The sequence below is a fragment of the Callithrix jacchus genome, chromosome 7 (genome assembly GCF_049354715.1).
Source record: "Callithrix jacchus isolate 240 chromosome 7, calJac240_pri, whole genome shotgun sequence".
NCBI lineage: Eukaryota > Metazoa > Chordata > Mammalia > Primates > Cebidae > Callithrix > Callithrix jacchus.
Window position 1 is genome coordinate 103,508,630 of NC_133508.1, and position 24,108 is coordinate 103,532,737.

The 24,108-nt window shown below is 39.5% G+C and overlaps 1 protein-coding gene across 6 annotated transcripts in view; it reads left to right on the top strand.

Moving 5' to 3' along the window:
- Window positions 1-24,108, top strand: part of PDE4B (phosphodiesterase 4B) — a 701,553-nt gene that overhangs the window by 580,914 nt on the left and 96,531 nt on the right. For 5 of the 6 annotated variants that reach the window (XM_054236382.2, XM_035251772.3, XM_002750925.5 and 2 more), the window contains 3 exons: window positions 6,054-6,090; window positions 6,200-6,270; window positions 12,072-12,121. In XM_054236382.2, the coding sequence (XP_054092357.1) occupies window positions 6,054-6,090; window positions 6,200-6,270; window positions 12,072-12,121 (158 nt within the window). Of the gene's footprint in view, window positions 1-6,053; window positions 6,091-6,199; window positions 6,271-12,071; window positions 12,122-17,610; window positions 17,720-24,108 lie in introns of all 6 variants that reach the window. The other variant, XM_054236384.2, reaches the window with a different exon arrangement.

Below are 24,108 nucleotides of genomic sequence, written 5' to 3' on the forward strand. Positions count from 1 at the left end.
CTGAAAAATAAAAACAAATAATGCTCTGGATCTCTGTTCTGCCTACCTTTCCATCTGTTAGGAGGATTGTTTTCATTCCCTCTTGATAAGCACATAAATTTAGGAACTTTGCTAATAAATAAGACAGTTTCTGTGTCTTTAAGGGTACTGAAAGATTAGTAGGCCAATAGGCAATTTTAGTAGCTTCAGATAAGAGCAGGCATAGAGAGCTATGCACTGGTTTGAAAGGTCTGGCCAGGCAGGGAGAGCAGCCCACTTTGAGGAGGTTCCAGCTCAGCTAGAGCAGTCAGGCAGGCAGAAGGACATGCAGGAGGAGAGGTCAGGCGCTAACTAATTCTCCAGTTAGTGCAGGAACATTTTGGAGAACCACAGCTCAGTGTGGTTGATCCAGGGGATATGAGAGGATGAGGAAGTGGTGAAAAACGAGACTGGAAAAGTGAGCAGGAACTTTATCATGAAGAGCCTATGTTAATGAATTGGCCTTCATGCTGTAAGCAGTGGAGTGTTACTAAGCGCTTTTAAGCGGATAAATAGGTAATGCAACGTTTTTTATAATAGCTCTGATTGCAATATAAAAAAAGGTTTGGAGGGTGGAGAAGCTTAAAGACTAGTATTCAAACCTACACAGCCAAAAGGGAGGCTGCCGTGACATTTATGTAAAAGAGGATGGGGATTTATGCTACAGATGATCTAGTGAGCAGCTAATAGATATTTGCTAGTCAGGATCAGCAGGAGTTAGTGTTTGATTGTAGGATAAAGGAGAGGGAGGTTTCAGGCTTGGTCAAGAAGATAGATGGTTGCACCATTCCCTGGGATCAGGAGCATTCTCTTGCTACATGAAGTAATGTACATGAAAGTGCTTTGTAAACTGTAAATATAATGTAAGTACGAGCCCTCTGGATTGCAATGGACAGACATGAATATCTTAAAGGAACTCTCATCATCTGGAAATACAGACATGTTACCCTTTAATAACAGATACCCTTCAACTTACAATGTCCCAAAAAGCCCATCCTAAGTTGAAAATACTGTGAGTTGAAAATGCATTTAACACTTCTAATCTACCAAACATTACAGCTTAACCTAACGTACCTTAAATGTGCTCAGAACACTTACATTAGCCTACAGTTGGGCAAATCATGTAACACAAACCCTATTTTATGAAAAAGTGTTGAATATCTCATGTAATTGATTGAATACTATACTGAAAGTGAAACACGGAATGGTTGCATGGGTACTCAAAGTACAGTTTCTACTGAATGCATGGGGCTTTTGCAGTATCGTGAAGTCAAAAATTGGACGTTGGACAGGGTGCAATGGCTCACTCCTTAATCCCAGCACTTTGGGAGGCCAAAGTAGGGGGATCGCTTGATTTCAGGAGTTTGAAACCAGCCTGGACAACATGGCAAAACACTGACTCTACAAAAAATACAAATTAGCTGGGAGTTAGTTGTGTGTGCTTGTGGTCCAAGCTCCTCAGGAGGCTGAGATAGGAAGATCACTTGAGCCCAGGAGGCAGAGGTTGCAATGAGCTGAGATTGTCCCACTGCATTCCAGCCTAGGTAACAGAGACTGTGTCTCAAAGAAAAAAATCATTAAGCTGAGGACCATACATATAAAAGTAAAGATACCTACTTGTATTAATAATAACTATAACTCAATAACTAAGCTGCTTTTGTGTGCTAAGCACTTTTATTTAGACTTGTACATGTGTAATAATTCATTTAACTCTCACAGAACCATGTTTTACATGTAAAAATGTTGAGACACGGAGAGGTTGCCTAATGTCCCATAGGTAGTAGTATGCGGCTAAGAAACAAATCAATGCTATTTGGCTCCGAAATCTGTGCTGTTAATCACTATAATATATATCTCTCTATATGACAGACTAAAATCAAGCAAATTACTAAATTCTGTGTGTAGTGAGAAAATGGAGCAAGGTGGAATGGATTAATAAAATTCAGAGTGTAGCAGTGAAAGACAGCATTTTTGCTTTCTAGAAAAGCATTTTATTGTTTAGAGTAGACGTACCCTCAATTCTATGACTCTGTCCTAAGACTGAAGTGCTCACTTCCAGCTATTCTATAAATGTGTAATGTGCTGGCTTTGTCACTAGATGTTGCTCATACAATGGTTCTGAATATCCGGGCGAGGCATTGCCTTCTCTAGTGGTTTGTGAAAGTAAGAAGTGTATCAGTTTTCATAATCAATCAAATGTTTTGGTATTTCTGTGCCATTTGATTCTTAACTGGTAATTTATCAAACTATGATTTTTAAAAATGTATAATAGTTCCATAAGTAATCTGGCTGTACTCAAAGAGAAGTGTTTTGTTTTGTTTTGTTTCTTTTCTGTTGCTTACTATAAATTATCTGATAATTTCTCTAACAGCAATTTTCTAACATACAGCTTTAACTTTGGCAGCTCAAATTATTTAAGGAAACCAGTGCTGGGGATCTGTAATATCTGTTTTTTGCTTGTGAATGTTCTCCTAAATTTCAAAAGTTCAGTAATGATAAAGTCATGTTGACATTATACTCTGTTAATGTGTATTTATCTTCTTTAATCTTTGGATTGTACGGTTTTAATAACTCCTCCAACTCATTCAACAATACATCAGCTCAAGGTACTACCAATCCATGAGATTTACTTACAATAGTTAGCTTTTATTAGATATTAGACTCTGGAAATCCAGGAGTCATAGAAGATGCACTTAAATCTAAATCCAAATTCTTTTCCCAAATTCAACCTCATGTCTTATGAACAATGGTAACTTCATATCAGAAGTCAGAACACTTCACTTGACTAGCCTAAAAAAAATGAAAGAAGAAAGAAAGGAAGAAAGAGAAAAAGAGAAAGAAAGAAAGAAAGATCAGAACAAACTGCAAGATCTTCACCCATCTTGAGAACAATGGTTGGAAAGGGGCAGTTTCTGACACAGTTCACCACACTCCATTTATCCCAACTGCTCCTCTCTTGATTACTCTGTCTCTCCTTTTTGCTTCTCTCCAAGAACCCTGAGCCTCTTCCTTTGGCTCCCTACTTATATGTACTCCCACCTCAGGAGGACATGTTCCGCCATAGCCTTCACTCTTCCTACTTTTGTAAGGAACCCTAAATCTATAGCTCAAATTCCCATGTCTCAATCTTCCTGCTCAGTGTTGCCACCTGGATATCATTCAGTAGCTTAAAGTTCAACACGTACCTTAAAAACTCAACGACTACCTTAAACTCCCCCAACCCCTGCCTTACTTTTTTATTTCTACTCATGACTTCACTGTTTTCTCAGATATCCATTTTAAAAATTGAAAATGATATTTCTTTATGACCCCTTATCCAATTAAATGTCAAGTTATGCAAAACCTCTGGGTTGTCTTCAAGTTGTCTCATTCTGCTCCTTTCTTGGCCTTACCTTTTGCTTCTCATCGGAGTGAGTGCAATTTCTAACTATTCTTACCAGGTTTGTGCCCTCTCCAATCTATCCCTCCACATCCAAGGCATTTTACTTTCTAAAACATGTTTCTGTTTGCCCATCTCACTAAAAATCTTTACTGGCTCATCTTTCTATGGAGTTAATTACTGATTCTATAGTCTTTGTCCAGATTGTCCAGATTGGGGGGCCTTCTACCCTCATTCTCTACAAATGTCTATAGTTAATATGCTCCGCTCCACCCAAATAGCCATCAAATATCTTAATAAGCTTGTTCAGCATTTCCCCATTTCAGTGCCTTTGTTCCTGCCATTTCTTTTCATTGCCGCATCTACCATCCCTGACTTCTTAAATCCTTCAAAGTTCATCTGAAACACTGCTCACTCAATCAAGACTTTCCTACTTTCTCTAACCTGTAATTATCACATCTCCTCTGGACTTCATGAAGAATATCTGTTGTTTATAATTATCATTTAGTATTAAATGTCTATTACAGTTTTTAAAATATTTTTGTCTTCCCTACTTTGTTTTAGTTTTGATTATTATGAATATTTTGTATGATTTGATCTGTCAACTATGCAGCAAGTTATTAAATAGGAAGTATAGGCTGGGTTTAGTGGTTTACACCTGTATTCAGAAATTGGGAGGCCAACGTGAGCCAATTGCTTGAGCCCAGGGTTCAAGACCAGCCTGGGCAACATGGCAAAATTCTGTCTCTACAAAAAAAATGCAAAAAAAAATTAGCCAAATGTGGTGGTGTGTGCCTGTACTCCCAGCTATTCCAGGGGCTGAGGTGGGAGGATTGCTTGAGCCCAGGAAGCAGAAGTTGCAGTGAGCTGAGATCACTCTACTACACTGCAGCCTTGGTGACAAAGCGAGACCCTGTCTCAAAACAAAACAAAACAATGATGACAACAGCAAAAACGAAGCATAGTGTTTAAAAGCAGAGATTTTTGAAACCAAACAGTCTACATTCTTACATTTGGAATCAGTTTCAGTTCTTCTACTTACTAGGTATGTGCTAGTTACCTGCTCTGTGAATTAATGTCATTTATATAATAGCAATTTTTAATTTTTTTTGAGACAGAGTCTCCCAGGTGGGAGTGCAATGGCACAGTCTTGGCTCACTGCAACCTCCACCTCCTGGTTCAAGTGATTCTCCTGCCTCAGCCTCCCGAGTAATTTTTGCCCTGCTAATTTTTGTATTTTTAGTAGAGGCGGGGTTTTGCCATGTTGGCCAGGCTAGTCTTGAACTCCTGACCTCAGGTGATCCTCCTGCCTCGGCCTCCCAAAGTGCTGGAATTACAGGCATGAGCCACCACGTCTGACCCTGTAATAGTAATATCAAGAGTACCTGCCGCGCAGCCCTCTTATAAGAATTAAATGAGATAACACATGTAAACTGCTTAGCACAAGGCCTGGCAGACCAGAGTAGTCACACAAAGAATGCTTACTCCTTGTCATTATTATTTTTATTGTCACTGTACAAAGTGAGCACAGAAGAAATATGCCAGAGGTTTGAAGCTCAGAGGTTTCTAGCTAAGGACAAAGGTGGAAAGAAACGTATCCTATTAAATAAGAGGTAAAGTTAAAAGCCTGTGATAGTGGCGAGGCCCAGGTGGGTGTATGTGTTGTTCAGCTTGGGAGCCCCAGGCGTCATGTGGTGCCTGGTATAGGTCACATGATTAATAATTATTGGTTGCACTAATGTAATTAATAAAGAAGGTATCATATTTGTGTGACAATTATGAGGACAGGGAAGGTAGGCCAGTGAGGGAAGTTCACTGTTCCTAGCTTCTGTGCTGCTATGATGATTCACACTGTAATAGCAAATTGGCCTAATTTTGTGACTAGAGCTCAAACCAACATGTCTTCTAGTATCTTCAATAGAGAACTTGCTGAATGTGGGTTTAAGTAGATTTCTCAAAGCATATGCCAGGGAGACAGCATGCACTTCTGAAAACAGATTTTCAACTCTTCCTAAATACAGATTTGTGTAACACTAGGTACAGCTGAATTAGTTCTTTGGGACAAAATGAGTGACTATGGTATGACTATGATGGGTTCAGCCACATACTTCTATTGAAAGCTTTTCCTTAGGTATTTTAAGAAAAAAGTTATATTAAAAACAAAAAGTAATGGGATTCCCAGACAGAAATCTGTGTTTAAATGGCATTAAGGCTGTGGTTCAAATCAACAAAAGCCAGGAAATCCAAAGTTAACCTTTATCCAGACTGTTATACCATTTTTTCCAACTGTGTGTGTCCCTGTAAGCAGCCCTCCCTTTGAATTTCCTGGCTCTGGCAACCAAAATCCACAAGTCGCTTTGAATTACAGTACTCTGGATCTGTTATTTAATAGGAATATATCCTGAGGATATATGCTTACTTGCAAATGCTTTTATATGTAGTCACTGTAAATTCAGGAGTCATGAATCTCGTACTAATTTTTTCCTTTCAAGCTCTTGGCTTTCATGCCAAATTGTGAGTCCTGCCTTATATCCAGGTACAAGGACTTGTATAACATTTGTGCTGTTAACACTGATAAAATTTAATATTATAGCTTATATGTCACAGTTCTAATTCAAGGGAATTTCTAAACGTTCTTTTTTCCTCTTTTCACCAGACACGGCGATGACTTGATTGTAACTCCTTTTGCGCAGGTATGTATTGTGCTGGTCCTGGCTCGCTTTCACTGTTGCTGATTTCTAAGTCTGAACCTGGCCATTTGTCTTCTTTGGTCCTTAATCATTTGAAATATTTTTCTTGTAGGTCCTTGCCAGCTTGCGAAGTGTGAGAAACAACTTCACTATACTAACAAACCTTCATGGTACATCTAACAAGTAAGCATTGATACTTTTTGGTTGCGTTTGAATCTCTAACATAAATGCAAAAAATATTGAAGAGCATTTTAACAAATACAACTATTACATGGAAAATTGCCTTCCAAGCTAAGTTGGTATACACAATGAAATTTGAAAATAGGATGGAGCACCGTAGTATTTTAGAACTCACACAATATTAAAAGTAATCTAGTCTGGGTCTTATTAGTCTTTAGTTCACAAATGAAAGAACAAGAAGAGGATTTTATTTTTCGTTGACTTTTGTATTTACCACTTTGACCAGTAAGGCCATAAATTCTATTAATGGTCATTTGGAATAAGTTATTAATGAATTCAGATATTCAAACTTAAAATTAAATGTAGCAGAAACTTCAAGTTCAATTTGCCTATTTTTTTATTGTATATAACAATTTCATGCAGTTTAATAAATAAGAGTAGGATTATCATCTCCTCCACCTTCTATTAATTACATGATCTTGGCATTTGAATTAATATTGCCTATCCTTGATCTCCTTATCTACAAAATGAAAGGTTAGAACTTTATATTCCTTGCAGTAACACTCTCTCCAAAATCATTTCAAATATTTGTGCCTAAGCTAAGTGCTATTGAGTTCACTCTCCGGCATGCCTTAAAAAGTTATCACAGAGCTCAGAGAGTCATAGAACCCACGATCCTGGAATGAGAGGTCTGGAGGAAGCCTTTGAGATCATTGATTCTCTTTGTTTTACAGAAGGAGAAACCTAAGCTCTCAAGAATCCAGTGACTTGCAAACAACTCCCCACCCCATAAGTTAGAGACACACATCAAGGCCAAAACCTACAAGTGATTTTTCAGCAGTGTTCACTACAGAGTATCTTGTCTCACCAGTCTCTGTGAAATTCTTTATCAGCCCTTTACTTTGCTTTCTTACAAATTTTCATAGAATAGATTTGTTAAAAGTGGGAGTAAACCCTGCTTTGAATGTTTGCTTTTTCTTTCACTGTTTTATGACTAGGCCTTCTTGTGAGATGACTCTGTATACTCTGATCAAGCTTCTATGTGAGTGATCTTTCTCACATGTTCTATGACTCTGTCACCCTCCAGCTTAAGGCATTTCAGTGGTCCAGTGTTATCAATAAGATAACATTTAAATGCTGGTGCTTGGTACCCAAGACAAATTAATTTGATTGATAGTTACTTGGGTTTCTATTTAGTGCAATGTATATGAAATCTAGAGACTTGTTCCAGCCTCTTTTGGAGTGGAACTCCATTTATTTATTTATTACTTATTTATTTATTTAACTTACCTATTTATCCATCCAACAAGGATTTATTCAGTACATACTATCCATTTGTAGATAGATAGATGCATTTAACAAATAATTACTGAGCACCCCCATCAGTACCAAGCACTGGTAATATAATAGTGACCAGAATAGGCAAGCTCTCTGCTCTTTTAGGGCTTACATTCTAATATGAAGTGCTGAAGGATACAGTGTAAACAACCAGACCAGGTCTCTAGCCACATGGAATTATTTTCAATAATCATGGTCTGTTGTTCTCTGCATGCTCTCTTCTCTATCCTAATTATGAACTTACTGTTCTTTCTTCCTAAAATGTCTCTTTCCACTCACCGGTGTCTGCTTGGCCAAATCCTGATTGTCTTTATGTCTCATCTCTAGAGTCATCTTCACCGAGATGCTTTCCCTGACCTCACCAAGCCCGGCTGAGTGGCCCTCATTTGGACCCAGCACTCTGAAAACCTTATCAGTAGCTTTCTGGATCTCTGCCCACCACTAGATTGTGTGCCCCTTAGGAGTAAGAACTGTGTTTAGTTTTTCTTGAATTCCCAAGAATAGCAGAATGCCTGACATACAGTTTGTGCTCCATACAAATTCATCACATATATGAATTTCTGAATAAATAATTGTTAGAGGAAAGATCACCAATTATTTAGAAGATCATATTTGCAGGAGTGATCCTTCTCTGTTGCTTTTTCCTGGTAGGATATGGCCTCTGGAGCCATGATTACTGGCTTCATAGCCCAATTCTACTCCTTGAAAATGATGCATTTGGGCAAGCTAATTACCCACTCTATTTTTCCATTTTCTACTGTGTAACAGAGGGTTGTTGTGAGGATTAAATGAATTGATATTTGCAAAGCACTTAAAACAGAATCTTGCATGAAGTAGGTGCTCAATAAATGTGAGCTATTACAATGGATTGTTACATTTCTCTTGCTGAATCCAGAAGTAGTGTAACACTTTGGGGTTTTCTTATGTTATGTCAGCTAAGATCACCATAAATGATATTCATGATATTGGACAAATGAATATCATATGAATATGAATATTGTTACCCTCCACTCCATGAATAAGGAAACAAAGCTTAGGGAGATTCAATGACTTAGGAAAGAACATACAGCTTCTAGTGGGCAACAGAGGTTTCCTTGAAACCTGGAATCCTGACTGTCACTGCAGTACTCTTTTCATTTGCCACATCTGTTTAAGTCTTCTGGGTTATACGAAGCAGTCCCTGGAAGGCTTTAAAACAGAAAGACATTTAGGAAGAACTTACGGAATAGATGAAGATCAGAAAGCCTGAAGACAGAAACAGTAGCTAAAACAGTATTTTCAGGAATTAAATGTGAGGATGTAGCTCTGAACCAGAATGATGGAGGTGGGAATGGGGAGGAAGGGATTAATATGGACACATTCAAGTCTTCTTAAGCATGGTTGAACTGGGAACCACTCCATTGCACAGCACTAGGGAGAAGGTGGAGCAGATGCTGATGTTCTTATTCTTATTTGTTAGCACAGGCTTGAGGTTTTTTTCCTCTGTTAGTAGTATCAGGACATTCAGCCTAACCCTGCTAAGATTAATAAGCTGTGACAACTGAAACTACTTTCTCAAGAATCAGGTCTTTCCACACCCTTGAGGGTTTTGGTCCTTATGAACTTATAGGAACCAAGTACCCCAAGACCATAATTGCCATAGCATAGATGAAGCACAGCCCTTCCCACACTCTGGCTGAGGACTACCCTTCAAATCATGGCCCCTTGTGTCACTTTTGGTTCAAAGCAAGCCACACGTATCACACAAAGTAGGTCTCCAGTGGTAAATAGTACTATCTAATGATCTTTCTCAAATTCATACCCATGTGTACAGAGTTGATCCTGTTACTGATTGCAAGTACTACCTTGTCACCAACAAAAGTTCAAGGCAGGGCACATTTACCACTAGAACTTCACCAAAGGGAGTTGAGAGTGGTGCAGTCTAGCTCAGACTCATTCCTGAAAAATGGATTTCAGACATCAGGGAGCTGAAATCGATGAAATAAATTAGCCATCTATGAAGCAGCCTGGCAGGGGCAGGTTGGAAAACTGAGTGTCCATTTAATGCACTCCATTTTATTTTTAAATAGTGAATACCCTCAAACAACTGAAGAAAATCCAAGAGAAGGAACTGAAGACAATAACATTTGCCAGGAATGGATATAACATACAGAAAGCATCCCCCATCCCAACACACACACACACACACACACACACACACACACACACACGTAATCCTAACAATTGAAATTGTAGAATTTATTTAACTCAGATATTGCTTTCTGGGATACTTGACTTTGGTTCCAGGGTGCCACTCCCTGCCTTGAATGTAGCATTTAAGCAATAATTATGTCCTTGGAGTGGTTTTCATGAGACATCTGGCTAGTGTGGTTTATTGTATGAAAAGGAACTCCCACATAGAACTATACTTCTCATAAGTCAAGATTTCTTTTATCTTTTGGCTCTTTGCTCTGCATAAAAGCAGTCCATTGTCTGCTTGTGCTTTACCACCCAAAGGGTGGAAATCTCAAAGTTCCTGTTGAGGTGGTTTCCTTGCACCTTCACGAAATATCCCATTGAGGGATGCTTGATTGGGCCTGTATTTCTTGGCTGCAAATTAAAACCTACACTTCCTTTGTCCCAGGAGTTAGTTTTGAAAATATGGCTTTCATTTAGAATTGTTAATTCAGATAAGCATTCTTAAAGCATTTGCTGACTTCAGACAGACTGCTGGAGTAATCAGGTGCGTGAGTGAGTGTGTGCCCACCATTCAGAAGTCTGATATCCAGGGGATGGAGCTGGGAGCAAAGAGGTGTCGTTTATCAAGCAACTCTTTCATCAACATCATGAATATCACCTGTGGCTATCAGGAAATCATGCAACTTCTTTATATTAACATTCTTTCAAAGAATAATTTAATCAACATGTATGTAATATTCAGGAAAGAATAACCACTTACATTTTTTCAGTATATGTCTATCCAAAATGTCTTTTATTGCTGTATGTACTTTGGCATGTGAATTAAATTAGCTGAGGACCATAAAATTTTGAGCATTCAGTGCTGGAAAGAACCTAGCCAAATTTTCTCAGATTAAGTGAAGCACTATATGTAAAACTCCTCATGCAGGACCTGGTACATCGTAAATTACCAGTAAATGTTAGTTGCTGCCTGCTCTCCTCAAGTGAGGAAGAAACTAAGATTCTGTGAATTGCCCAAGGGCTATATAATGGGAAGGTGCCAGAGCCAGGATTAGGATTTCTGTCTTCTTAGTCATAGTCCAGTTCTCTCTCCACTGAACTGTCATGGTCATATTATCCTCCCTATTTATATCACCGTCTTCAACAATCAGCCACACAACTTCTTATGATTATTCCATAAGTTAGGGACTTTGGAAACCAAGCAACCAATACGACTTTCCTCTGGCACTGTTTACAATTTTCCGTCTGGCATTCTTATGCAATTTTCTGTCTGGCATTCTTATGCCCTACAAGCAATCATGTGGCTTACAGACTCATTTATTCACTGAAAACGTATTGAGCCTCTTCTTTGCACCAAGTCTCACGAATAATTAACAAACCAAATAAACATTGTCCCTGTCTTTCCAAAGCTTCCACACATAAATGCTTATCTGAATTGATAACCCTAAATAAAAGCCATATTTTCAAAATTAACTTCTGAGACAAGAAGTTCTGAGAGCCCTGCTCAATAGTATTCCTGAGAGGTTCACCAGCAATGCAGCCAGAAATGGGAGAGTCTGGTAGAAGTTGTGCAAAGCATGAAAAGGATGGTGAGAGCAGTGAAATTGAAGGGTTGGGGGCAGAGAAAGGAAAAGAAACAAGAAAAAAGGAGGAGCCCCAGTACTATGTGAACATGGGTTTACTTGTTTCATGTAACCCCTGACATCAGCAGGCTTGTGATGACATGGAATGACATCCCAGTTCTTCCATGTAAATACCTCTCTCTAAGTAAAGCAAGCTGGATGACTGTGCCTAGTGGTTGTGTGACCTTGGCAAGTGACTTCACCTCTCTCAGTCTCGGTCTCCTGAGGTACAAAATTAGGGGCCTGAAGTGATTGACTGCTGAGGGTTCCTCTGGCTGTAACTTATTACAGCAGTGCCCAAAGGAATTGGGACTCACTCTGACACTTCAACTGATGCCTGAGCAAGCAACTCCTCTTCTGAGGGCTCCTTGGAAGAGCAAAACCTACACCAGGGGGCTGGTTGGGGACCTGGAGTAAACAACTTCCTTCCTGCAGAGTCGGAGCATCCTGAGGCTGTGCAGAGGGAAATTCCAGGCCATCTGGATGTGAGAGAATTGCAGTCATCTACCCAGGTTACAGGACTCTGACTTCCTGAGATAGCATTATGTCACTACATAGTTCATTACGACCTGGAAAACTCCTCAGTAACCATGAGGGTGGGGTGTTGGGGGTGGAATGGGGAGTTCTGATACCTAGACTCAGTCCTTCTTTTCTCTGTCTCCACAGGAGGTCCCCAGCTGCCAGTCAGCCTCCTGTCTCCAGAGTCAACCCGCAAGGTAGGCCATGTCATAAGGTCTATCTCGATGTTTAGAGTTAGAATAATAAACGTGCCTCTTATTCAGAAGTGTTTTTTAGAAGAGTGATATTGTTTGCATATTGTGGCTCTCAAAAGTAAGTCTCTTGGTAATTTTTTTCTAAGGTACACTGGAGCATTACTTCACTCTATTAAAACTACATTAAACGTACTAAATAATTTGCCCATTGTAGGCGCAGGCTTTCAGAACTTGATGAATGTGGGGCAATGCTGCTTCTTTCCCAAAGAGAAGCAGGAGGCAGAGTTATATTGACAATGCAACTTGACCTCAGCTTGCTGGCTCCAATAAACTCCAGAAGAGCTAACCTCAAAGACCTAAGGTGCCCCATGCTGGCCTGAGGGCTCCTGCTGATATGTTAGTGGTTCCCCTCTTAGTGTCAACTATAGATCCCACTTGAATCTACATCCATTCCAGGTGTGAAACCAGTCTCTTTCCAGGTCCCAATCATTTCTCTTGGAGGACATCCAACTTTGTTCCTCAATGGTGGCATTTTTTTTTAAAGAACTTAAGCTCTCATCTTTCAGGACAGGGCATCCACTTTTCTTGGTGTGTTGAGAGCTGTGGAGAGGAAGGGCCATCTTGAAGGAACACCATGGAGTTGTGTTGAACTGAAATAATTCTTCACACAAAATGCAACCAGTTCTATGGCATTTTTAAAAGTCCAAATAGGGTTTCCTCCTAAATCTGTTCCCTACTATTGTAGCAGTAGATTTCAGTAAAACCACAGGAGAAACAATTAAGATGAACTCACACTGAGATCACCTCACACCTGACACCTAACAATGCCTCGCACAGTTTACTATTTCCAGCACTGCTTCTTACTTACAGTCTTTCTCACTTGGTTATTGTGTTTGCTTACTGGTACCATGATCATAAGTATAACGAAGTATTACAAAAGCTCGGCTTCTAAAGGAAGGGAACAAAAGCAGCCGATTCTATTGGCTCATTGGCTTCTGAAGTATTTGTGGTGCAAGCTTTTAAAAATACTTTTTTTTTTTTTTTGAGATGGAGTTTCGCTCTTGTTACCCAGGCTGGAGTGCAATGGCGCGATCTTGGCTCACTGCAACCTCCGCCTCCTGGGATCAGGCAATTCTCCTGCCTCAGCCTCCTGAGTAGCTGGGATTACAGGCACGCACCACCATGCCCAGCTAATTTTTTGTATTTTTAGTAGAGATGGGTTTCACCATGTTGACCAGGATGGTCTTGATCTCTTAACCTGGTGATCCACCCTCCTCGGCCTCCCAAAGTGCTGGGATTACAGGCGTGAGCCACCGCGCCCGGCCAAAAATACTTTTATAAGGGAAAGACTGAGAATGAAAATAAAAGTGAAAGAACGATATCAAGTAAAGGTGAGTTTACTCCAGAACCCTGTGATATGAAATACAAAGAAATAAACAGTACTCTATGGATTTCAAAACCTAATGTCCTGCATGCACTGTTTCCTTTAGAGCTTTTATAAAAAGAAACAAAATACGATGTTTTAATATATAACTTGTGTTGCATACTTGAAGATCAAAGGAGGTAGTTTTCAAACTCCAGTCATTTCGTCGTATTGGCCTACCAGTGAGGCAATGTTGCTCACATTGCTGTTAGCCAAATTTACATCAATTTGAATATTTAGACTATGTTTTCTTTTTCTTATAATAAATACTGACAGACATTAGGAGAATATGTAAAATTTATGGTTCTATAAATTAGCTTATTATCCAAAGATGTGGTTGGAAAGATCATTTTGTGATTATTGGCACAGCAACTACAGCTTGACAACTAGAGATTATTTTGATAAATTCTTCTCAAACAATGGAGCAAAGAAATGACAATACCACTTAGCCAATTTGTTTCCTTCTGTCTCTGTGGCAAACTACAAAAATCCTGGCTTTTCACTGCAAAGAGAATTTAGTGAGACCGATTATTACATAATTATGGGTTTCAAAATCTCCTTAACAGTTAGCCACGGTTAGAAAAGGAAGGAGGAGACACACATCCCGTGTTTTGTTCTTATCATCAGCTTAAATAAGTCAGGCAGATTTTTCCTGTTATTTTAATATTTATCAGCATATGACAAAGAGGTGTGTTTAAATAGAAACTTTAAAGGGGAATGAAAAGTGGCTCAGAGCAAACAGAATTGAGAACTGGAGTGCTGCTTCAACACAGATTTTTCATATTTAAATCAGGTTTTTATTTATCAGTACTGATGTTGAATTCATGTATTTCAATTGAAATCTAAGATAAAAGGTACAAGAAATCTACAATAATTTAAACAGATTTAGCAACAACCTAGTTTGCCAGAGAGCCTGACTTAGATAACTCAAGTCTTGTATAGACACAATTGAGAGAGAGAGAAAAAGAAATACCAAATTTTAAGAGGCTTCATTTTTTTGAACATATAAATGAGAAAAAATGCAATTTATTTCAAAAGTTAATTGTCAGAAACGATGGTAAATTGGTACATTTACTTTTACAAATTGATTTCTAACTGAAATATTAAATGGATACATCAAAGGAAATCTCTCCATTTGGAACACTCTTCTTTGGCCGAGTGTGGTGGCTCGCACTTGTAATCCCAGTACTTTGGGAGGTCGAGGTAGCCAGATGACAAGGTCAGGAGGTCGAGACCATCCAGGCCAACATGGTGAAACCCCATCTCTACTAAAACACAAAAACAATTAGCCAGGCATGGTGGTGCATGCCTGTAGTCTCAGCTACTCAGGAGGCTGAGGCAGGAGAATCACCTCAACCCAGGAGACGGAGGTTGCAGTGAGCCAAGATCATGCCACTGCACTCCAGCTGAGCAACAGTGCAAGACTCTGTCTCAAAAATAAAAAAAGAAAAGAAAAAAAGAAGTACCCTTCTTCTCACTATCCAACCAAGGTTCTTCTTATCAGCTGTCATGCCTCGATGCAAATGTCCTTACTTTGCAAAGACATCTTCCTTTTTTTACGTTTGTGTAATTGCTCCTTTTTTTGTGCTGTGGCAACAATTTAATTCTCTGATATACTTTAATTCATGGCTTCTTGTATGTCTCTCCCATTAGAGATAAAGCTCTTGAAGACAGGGGTCGTGCCTTATCTATCTTTTTTATCACTTATGGTACTTTAGCATAATTATTTTCACATGGCAGGAACGCAGTAAGTGTTGAATTGACCAGGAGCACTACATAAAATTTGGGGACTTTATGTGAAGGAAAATACATATAAAATAAAATTCTAATAATGAGCCAATATTTTTATTTCTATTTCTATGAAAAGTATTCAAATTGTATTTTTTGCTATTAAAAATCAGTTATTGCACTAAAATGAATAGAGGTTTGAAAAACACTCTTTAACTGCTTATATATGTTACTGTGTTCATAGAGTTTTTGAACCAAAAGAGTGAAATCTTAGAAAATGGCATTTAGTGCTTTGAATAAGAAAGCTAGAGTACAGCAATGGAGAATTTTAAGCCCAGAAATAACAATGAGGAAGCCATATGCTCCCAGGTTGAGGAGAAAGATGCTGTAAATCCTCTTGGGGGTGCTGAAAATGCCAATGTAGGGTTTAATGAGCATCTCAATTTGTTTCACATTTTGCCTTTCACAAGCATGAATTCCAGGCTCTCCCTACACGGAAGAAAATTCCAAAACAAGTCAGGAACTTGAATTCTATCAGCTGTACATATTCACAATGGAAAATTGAAGTCATTCTCAGGATTTTGGGGCCCAAAACTATTTTCAACAGGAAATTGGGGTGCATGTATACACACGTGTGATGTAATTGTCTCCCTTTTTCCACTTCATCCTATCCTTTGCTCTTCAATAGTGATTACACATATGTCATGACAGTAAAAATGTACTAAACAGATAAATTATCAAGTGTTCACTGTATTTACAAAATGATTTTTTGCTTTATAGAAGGATTGGAGAAATATTTTTTTAAGGACCAAATGATATGTATCATGTATGCAGTTTTTTAGCAGCCAACTTGATACATAAGGTGGGGTGCTCTATACTAAATTTCTTTTTCTAAAATTTATCAGTAAATTTACTAAGCAAAAACATCACCACTGGCAACAGATCAGTTTAGATATTATTAAAAACAGCACAGAGTCTATGGGTCTTTGGAAATGACAGCAAACCGTAGCACCAAGATGACTAGGGAATCACTTGGAAGACTTCAAGCCAGATTGCTGCAGATACTAAGTCTTTCAAAGCCCAGCTATCCGTAGCGTTGCTTTATGGTGGTTTTCAACACCAGTCAATTAGAAGGCCTTTCAAGAAAAGACTGTGTTCAGAGAAATAGGATGAGGCAGTATAGGGCTTTCCAGTAAAGCCTGAAATAGGTTGGCCTATGTGAGAAACAAACTTAATTAAGATTTTTCCAGTGCTCATGGGAATGCATTTCTTTTAATATGTGTCTAGGTCATTCTGGGGAGGAAATGGCTTTTTATCAGTTGATAAAACAGAAGAAGAGGCTTTCTCCTAGGAAACCTATTTCTCCATATGGGTTCTGCCCATAGCTTTACTTGATTATGACTGTCCTTCCAGAAGTTCATGTGGGTGTACCAGATGCAGGGTCTGTTCAAGTAGTGGACAAGAGGGCCAGTGAGCTATCTTTGATTTTAAGGAATTCGGAAAGTCATGACGTTGATTCAGTTCTCGTTCTTGGCCAGAGCTTTAGGACCTGTGATGAGACAGGGTCTGTGTGCGCATGGGTAAAGGGCTCTCTGAGAACCACAGCAGTAGCCTGAGAGTGGTGCTGCATCAGATGACTGTAAATGAAGCCCAGCATAAGCAGAACCTTCGCTTAGTTTCTACATTAAGCAAGAACTGTCAGGCAGGATTGCAACACTTATGGACAAATAGGAATAAAATCAATCTTGTGACCAAAGGCTGTGACCAGTCATGATAAAGGAAGGATTGGAGGGAATTATAAGAAAAAAGAAAAAAAAATGAAAGAAAGGAAAAAGAAAAAGTCAGAAATATCAAGCGATGTTTTCTTCCTTATTCTGAATTTTGTGTGCTGAATTATTGGAATAATTGCCTTAATTACTCACCTTCGTTGTTTAGACAGCCTGCATATAAAATGATAGCACAAATACACCAGAAAAGCCCCAGTAATTTTGAGAATAATTTTCCAAATGGTTGTTTTGTAATCATTGCTTTTGTCTAAAATAGCCCTCTTGTGAAAGTTTACCCCAGAGCATCAACATTGAGCTGTTTGTATTGATTTGCAGTTATTTTTACATATCTAAAATTAAGTATTGGTAGCCGCAAAAACATTAATAAGTCAGCTAAAGTGCAAAAGTTAAAATGTTTCCCTTAAGCAGATATTGACAAATATAACACCCTGCTTATTATGGTTATTTCACTAGTTCAAAATTTATTTCACTAGTTCAATTAATTTGCAAATTTAGCATAAATATTTCTTCTCTTTGAATGAAACCGATGAAACCTGCATCTAATTTCTCACTAGCTGCCTGAACAGTTGAGTCCGTTCCGTGTTGACTCCACTTCACGTTTTTGTACTGCTGAGAAACACCATCCACCCACCCTCCCCTTGAAAGTTGGAATCATGCATGTTAGTAAGTATTTCAGTTATGCTATTGACGTCAATGGAGTCATTAAATAGATTGCTGGCCCTCCCAAAGGCAAATCGCTGCCAGGGACCTAGATACAGACACGTTTTTTACAAAGACAACCATCAGGTTTTGCTATAGCAGTAAGCCAGAGAAAGGGAAAAGTTTATACTGTAGCAGACCTATCTCCAAACACAGTTTCTTTCTTTCTTTTGCATTTTAGTTCCGGCCTTTCTTTTTCTTTGGTTACAGTAGGATCAAGCAGATACCCAGATATCGTTGCCTGAATGTTTTGTGTGCAAAAGCATCTCCTGTAATTGATAAAGGGAGTACCCTGCTTTTAAAAATGAGTCTCACCTTTTGCTCTACCCAGCCTATCTTGATGTTGATTTGGTTGCATAAATTATCGAGGCAAATCACTATTGTCTGCCAGTAAGGTTGTATTTGATATATAGTTCCCTGAATAAACAGTCTCCTCCAAAAACACACACACACACATTTTTGTCCTTTCTGCCGTCTCTGCGTGGCATGTAGCTGCATCCCCTCCTCTATGAATCAACCTTTATGCAGCTAGCACTGTGCTGTAGTATCAGGGATCTGCAGCAAAGGGTGGAAGAGGAGGCTGGAAAGGAAGCTTCACTTCTCTCAGCTGCCTCATCTGCAGCGCTCCCACAGGAGGCTGTCCACGTGCCTGTGTCCTCCCAAACCCCAGCTGCTGCCTGTCTCGAGCCTGGTCATGCAGCTCCCAGGCGTGGCAGACAGAGCTCTTTAGGAAACATCTGCCTCTTTCTGGGCATTCTTGACAGCTCTATTTACCTGCACAGCCCCAGGAGTCAGAGCCAGAGATTCACCTCACACATCTGGACTCTTCCACCTCTGGGATTGAAGTTAAGGGAGCCATCTTGAGCAGACAGATTTCTTCAAATCTGCTTGTAAGAATCTATCCCACTGACTTTAGAACCCATTTCCCCTTTCAGTCTTTGTTCCTTCACTCCCTGGACACCCCCAACCCCATTACTTACAAGCAAGTATGCCAGACATCCGATTACCTCTGATAATCCCTTTTGGTTCATCTGGAGACCCAAATTCATCCCCTACACCACTGTCCCTTTTCCTATGTTCCTGACTTAGAGTAGCATCTTCATCATCCACCCTTTTATCTCCCTCTTCACCTACCACAGCCAATTCCTTTAGTCTCTTCCTCTAATCTTTCTTTTTCCTTTTGTCTCCTACTTTCTCTGCCTTTGTTTATTGTTCCATCATCCTGTACCTAAAGCATTATGGTGGCCCTCCAATTTAGATTATTGTCCTCTTTCTTTCCAGTACTAGAATTTTTCTTATAAACCCCAGATATTATTATATTATTTTCTGTTTTAGCTATACTTTGCCTTCAAGATAAGACCTAAACATCTCACCAGGCAGGCAAATGCCTTTAGAATTTTCTTGTAACTCTTTCTTTGTCCTCATCTCCCACTTTACGCTGCCACCCCCATGCACAGCTGACGGATGAAGTGCACTGAATATATGTCCCTGAAATACCCCAGGATCTTCTTGCCTTCCTACCTTCACATATGCTGTTCCTCCTACCTGGTTGCATTTTCCCCAAAATATCATTTACATATTCAGCTCAGGGATTTTTTTTCACATTGTCACTCTGAACAAATTCCATATATCATCTGATTCTTGTCTCAATTCAGGACCTCAGCCCTGATATATATTGTGGATGTTGAAACATTACTTCCTTTACCCATTTCCATCTGGAAAGTGCCTTTTAATCCTTCATCTTCTGGATCTACCTCCTGCAACTCACCCAAAATTACTCTTAATTATTATCTCAAAATCTGTTATTATGCTTGTCATACTGTATTATAATTATTTCATTTTTCCCGTTTTTAAACCAAAAGCATCTGAAGTTCAAATACTAATCCTCTTTTTCTGTATTCTCAATTTATAACACAAAACCTGGAACATAGTAGATGCTCAGTAAATGTTTATGGACTGAACAAACAAGAATGAATTAATGCCCGTGCCTGAACCAGATAAGTTTAGAAAGGAAGTGGTGCTCATACTGGGCTTCATTCAGGCTTTTACTGAAATATCTGCTATCTCTCCAAACGTGCATGGTGCTGACATCCCTTGCTAATCTTGATGACACGTGACTTTCAAGGCACTTAAAGTGAACTCTTTGTTATCCGTTACTTCAGGAAGAAGTGACAGTGTTAGAAGAAATGGAAGAAAATGGAACAACTAAATATGAATTTATATCATACTATATTGTTCTCTTAGTGTCTGGCATTGTGCTTGCCACAAAGTAGGCACTCAAGTAGCATATTGAATGGAATTGGTTTGAGAACCCAGTCAATCCTTCAGATAAGTTACTTCTCTGAGACTCACTTTTCTTGTCTGAAAAATGGGCATTTTTTGTTTTTGAGATGGAGTTTTGCTCTTGTTGCCCAGGCTGGAGTGCAATGGCACAATCTCGGCTCACTGCAATTTCTGCCTCCTGGGTTCAAGTGAGTCTCCTTCCTCAGCCTCCCAAGTAGCTGGGATTACAGGTATGAGTCACAATGCCTGGCTAATTTTTTTTGTATTTTTAGTAGAGACAGCGTTGGTCTCCATGTATTTTTAGTAGAGACAGGGTTCTCCATGTTGGTCAAGCTGGTCTCGAACTCCTAATCTCAGGTGGTCTGCCCTCCTTGACCTCCCAAAGTGCTGGGATTACAAGCGTGAGCCACCACCCTTAGCTGAAAATGGATATTTTAACATTCTATATGTTAAGATCATTGTGATGGCTAAATGAGAAAAGCTTTATATAGTGATTAAGAGTGAAGACTCTGGAGTCAGACTGCCCCTTTCAAATGTCAGCTACACCACTTTGTGACCTTGGGACAAATTACTTATCCTCTCTGTGTCCTAATTGCCTCATCTCCAAAATTAGGATGGAGATTGTGTGTTTTGGTTGCAAGGATTAAATATGTTTACATGTATAAAGCACATGTATGTGCTGGTGTTAGTGCTGGTGTTATGAGTGTTATATAACATGCCTCAGAGAGTACCCAGCATATAGCGGGCCACTAATATGTGGTATATAACATCCCAGCCATCTGGTATCAGTAGGGAACCACTGTTGAGATCTTTCTAGAAGGTTCTAGTCTACTTCACTTTCATAATAATACAGTCTAAAGGGGATCATTTCTGAAGTGTAAGACTTTTTTTTCCCTCCCAAGACCATAGAAATATGATTATATAGAAATAGTTTTAGAGCTGAAGGTTGAGTTCTCCAAGTCATACATGGGAAAGCTGAGGAGTCAGGAGGGAGAATGGGGCTGACACCAAATATAAAGGGACACCCCTAAATACGGTTTTTTCTCTTAAAAGCAGAGTGCAAAAAAAAAGATTGTTAAATTATTTAGGATTTCTGGTAAACAAAATCTTAGTTAACTGAGAGCCCCATCTTGCATAAGCCTGAGAGGCTGCCACTTTATATGATAGCAAAATTACAGCTGTACAACTCATCAAAGTGTTATTGAAATACAGTTTTCAGGGTTGGTATATACCTATTCAGGCATAGGTGTTTCAATCCAGGCAGCTTAGCAGGGAGTAGCAGTAGGAGCTGATGCAGAGCTTCCCTTTGCAAAGAAGACAAACCCACTAGCAGAGTTCACGGAGAAGGGAAGAGGATTGGCCCCTTTGAGAAACACTTTATGCCCTCTCCAATTAACTGCTAAGAAGGAAAAACACCCTCTACCCATCTTAACCTCTTCTCCTCTCTTTATTGGAAGGGAGGGAGATAAAAAGGAGGTTGGGGTTAGCCTAGAGAAGTATGAATATGGAAGTTTGCTAGGAGACAAGGAAGGAAGAGGCATCGAAGTTCCCTTTTCTGTCTCCTCCTTCCCCAAGAGGGTATGATCACGGGGGCAGGGTGAATTCTGCTTGCTTGCTTCTGATCAACTGGAGGCCAACACTTTATGAGGTTGCCTCCAGAACTGTTCTCAGTTGCCAGGAGCATTTCAGGGAACAGTCTTTCACCCAAGAGAGAAGAAACAAAGCAGGGACTGTCCCCTTAAAATAGAGAACAGGCAATATAACTCACTGGATCTTTTTCTTGGTTTATTGTCTTGACTTCCTCCCAGCCGGAGCTGTTGACAAGTACCAAAAGTGACCCCTTGGAGTTTTCTGTACTTTTCCTACCCCCTCTTTGGCTGTATCCACAGAGTAAGCTGGGACCATGGCAATTAACCAGCTTATTTGAATCTTAGAGGCAGCCAGGTCAGATAATGCTATTTTCTCTCTGCCCCCTCAGTTGTATTTGGGTCTTCAAATTTCTAGGGTCTAGTCTGGCTAGTACTACTGGTCTTGTAAACTAGATAATGTCCAAAGCCCACATGTGCACCTCTGATTTCAGGAGAGGTAAGGGGCTAGTGGTTATTCCATTTCTGGTATATGCTGGACACAATGCTAGCCCCTTTGAATGTATCACCTCACATTATTCTCCAAACTAAACTTCTTTGCATATATTATTGTTCCTATTTCACACATTTGGAAAAAGAAGGCTCAGGAAGTATATGGTACTTACTCAAGACCACAAAATTAGTGACAGAATCAGAACTGAAAGCTAGATCTGTATTTCTTGGAAACCCATGCTCTTTCCTCTACAGTCTAAACCACACTGCCTCTGCCTCCATCCCACTGTAAACCTCGGATGTTACAGCTTATCAAGAAGGGGATGGGGAAAATGCCACAACTAGAAAGCAAAGTGACTGAATTGCCAACAGCCTTAATAATTACTACGTTCCAGAGGACTTTAATCTTTGTCTATCTGTTTTATTGTAAGTAGTAAGCTAGTGTGTAAATCTTAAGAGAATTACATCTCACGCATGTCCATTATTCATTCATTAATTTATTTAATAAATGTGTTAAATTCATACTGTATACAAGGTATTGCGTTAACCACTGATGATGCAGTGATGAAGAGAATGCATTCAGACCCTGATCTCATAGATCTTACAGCCCAGGAAAAGATACACAGATAAATTTATGATTGTACACTTGATAATTGTAATGAAGGAAAGTACAGAATGCTATGATATTGGCTTACTTTTTCACCTGTAAAAATGGAAATAATACTAGTACTTACCATTAGGGTTGTGGCAATATCTAAATGAGTTATTGCATGTAAAAGCCTTTAGAACACTGCCTGGCACCCAGTATTATTTAGTGTTTAGTTAGTATGATTATTAGTTTTATCATTATTTATCATTATCATCATCGTTAGTCTAGTTGTCATTGTTATCATTCTGAGGACTAAAGTAGATTAGAAAATAGGAAAGAACTCTATAAATAAATGACTTTAAACTGGAGTCCTGAACATTGAGGAGGTGGGGTAGATCGAGGGGTGGTGGTCCCTGAGAGAGTAACCAACACCTCAGAGGTGCCACAGCCAGAGACCTGGACAACTTGAGCAACAGTAAGAGATGCAGCCAGAGAGCCTGAGAGATGCCAGGTGAAGCAAACCATTTGTAGGTCATGGTAGACATGTAGATTTTACTGTGAATTCAGTTAGGAGCCATTAAGAGATTTTGAGGAGCAGATTGACGTGATCTGATACTCATTTTAAATACACAACTTCTCTTTGAGTCCCAAGTCTGGGTTGTTGACACCTCCTGCATACTCCCAGTACCTGTATTTTCTCTGTCATTATACTCAGCTCCTGCCCCTTCCATGTACCTCCTGATTAAGAAGACAGACTCTGCAGCTAGACCGCCTTTCTTTCTCTATGACTGTAGACAAGTAATTCAACATCTCTGGGTCTTGATTTTCTTAAATGTTTAATGGTAATAATAATAGTGTAGCGGTTATCATGTCTGCTTTACATGCAGAAGGTCCTGGGTTTGAGCCCCAGTGGAACCACAGCATGATCTACCGTTGGCCAGGTGTGGTGGCTCACACCTGTAATCCCAGCACTTGGGGAGGCCAAGGCGGGTGGATCACGAGGTCAAGAGATCGAGGCCATCCTGGTCAACATGGTGAAACCCCGTCTCTACTAAAAAATACAAAAAATTAGCTGGGCATGGTGGCGCATGTCCGTAATCCCAGCTACTCAGGAGGCTGAGGCAGGAGAATTGCCTGAACCCAGGAGGTGGAGGTTGCGGTGAGCCGAGAACGTGCCATTGCACTCCAGCCTCGGTAACCAGAGCAAAACTCCATCTCAAAAAGAAAAAAAAAAAAAGTTTGCATAGAATTGTTTTGAGAGCAAAATTAAAACACTTAGAACAGTGGCTGGCACACATAGAGCCCTGAGTTAATATTAGTTTTTTTTTTTAGTGTATTATAACTGCCTGTTTTCTTGACTGTTTATACACTAGACTGTATGCTCAGTTCCTGGCACAAGGCAG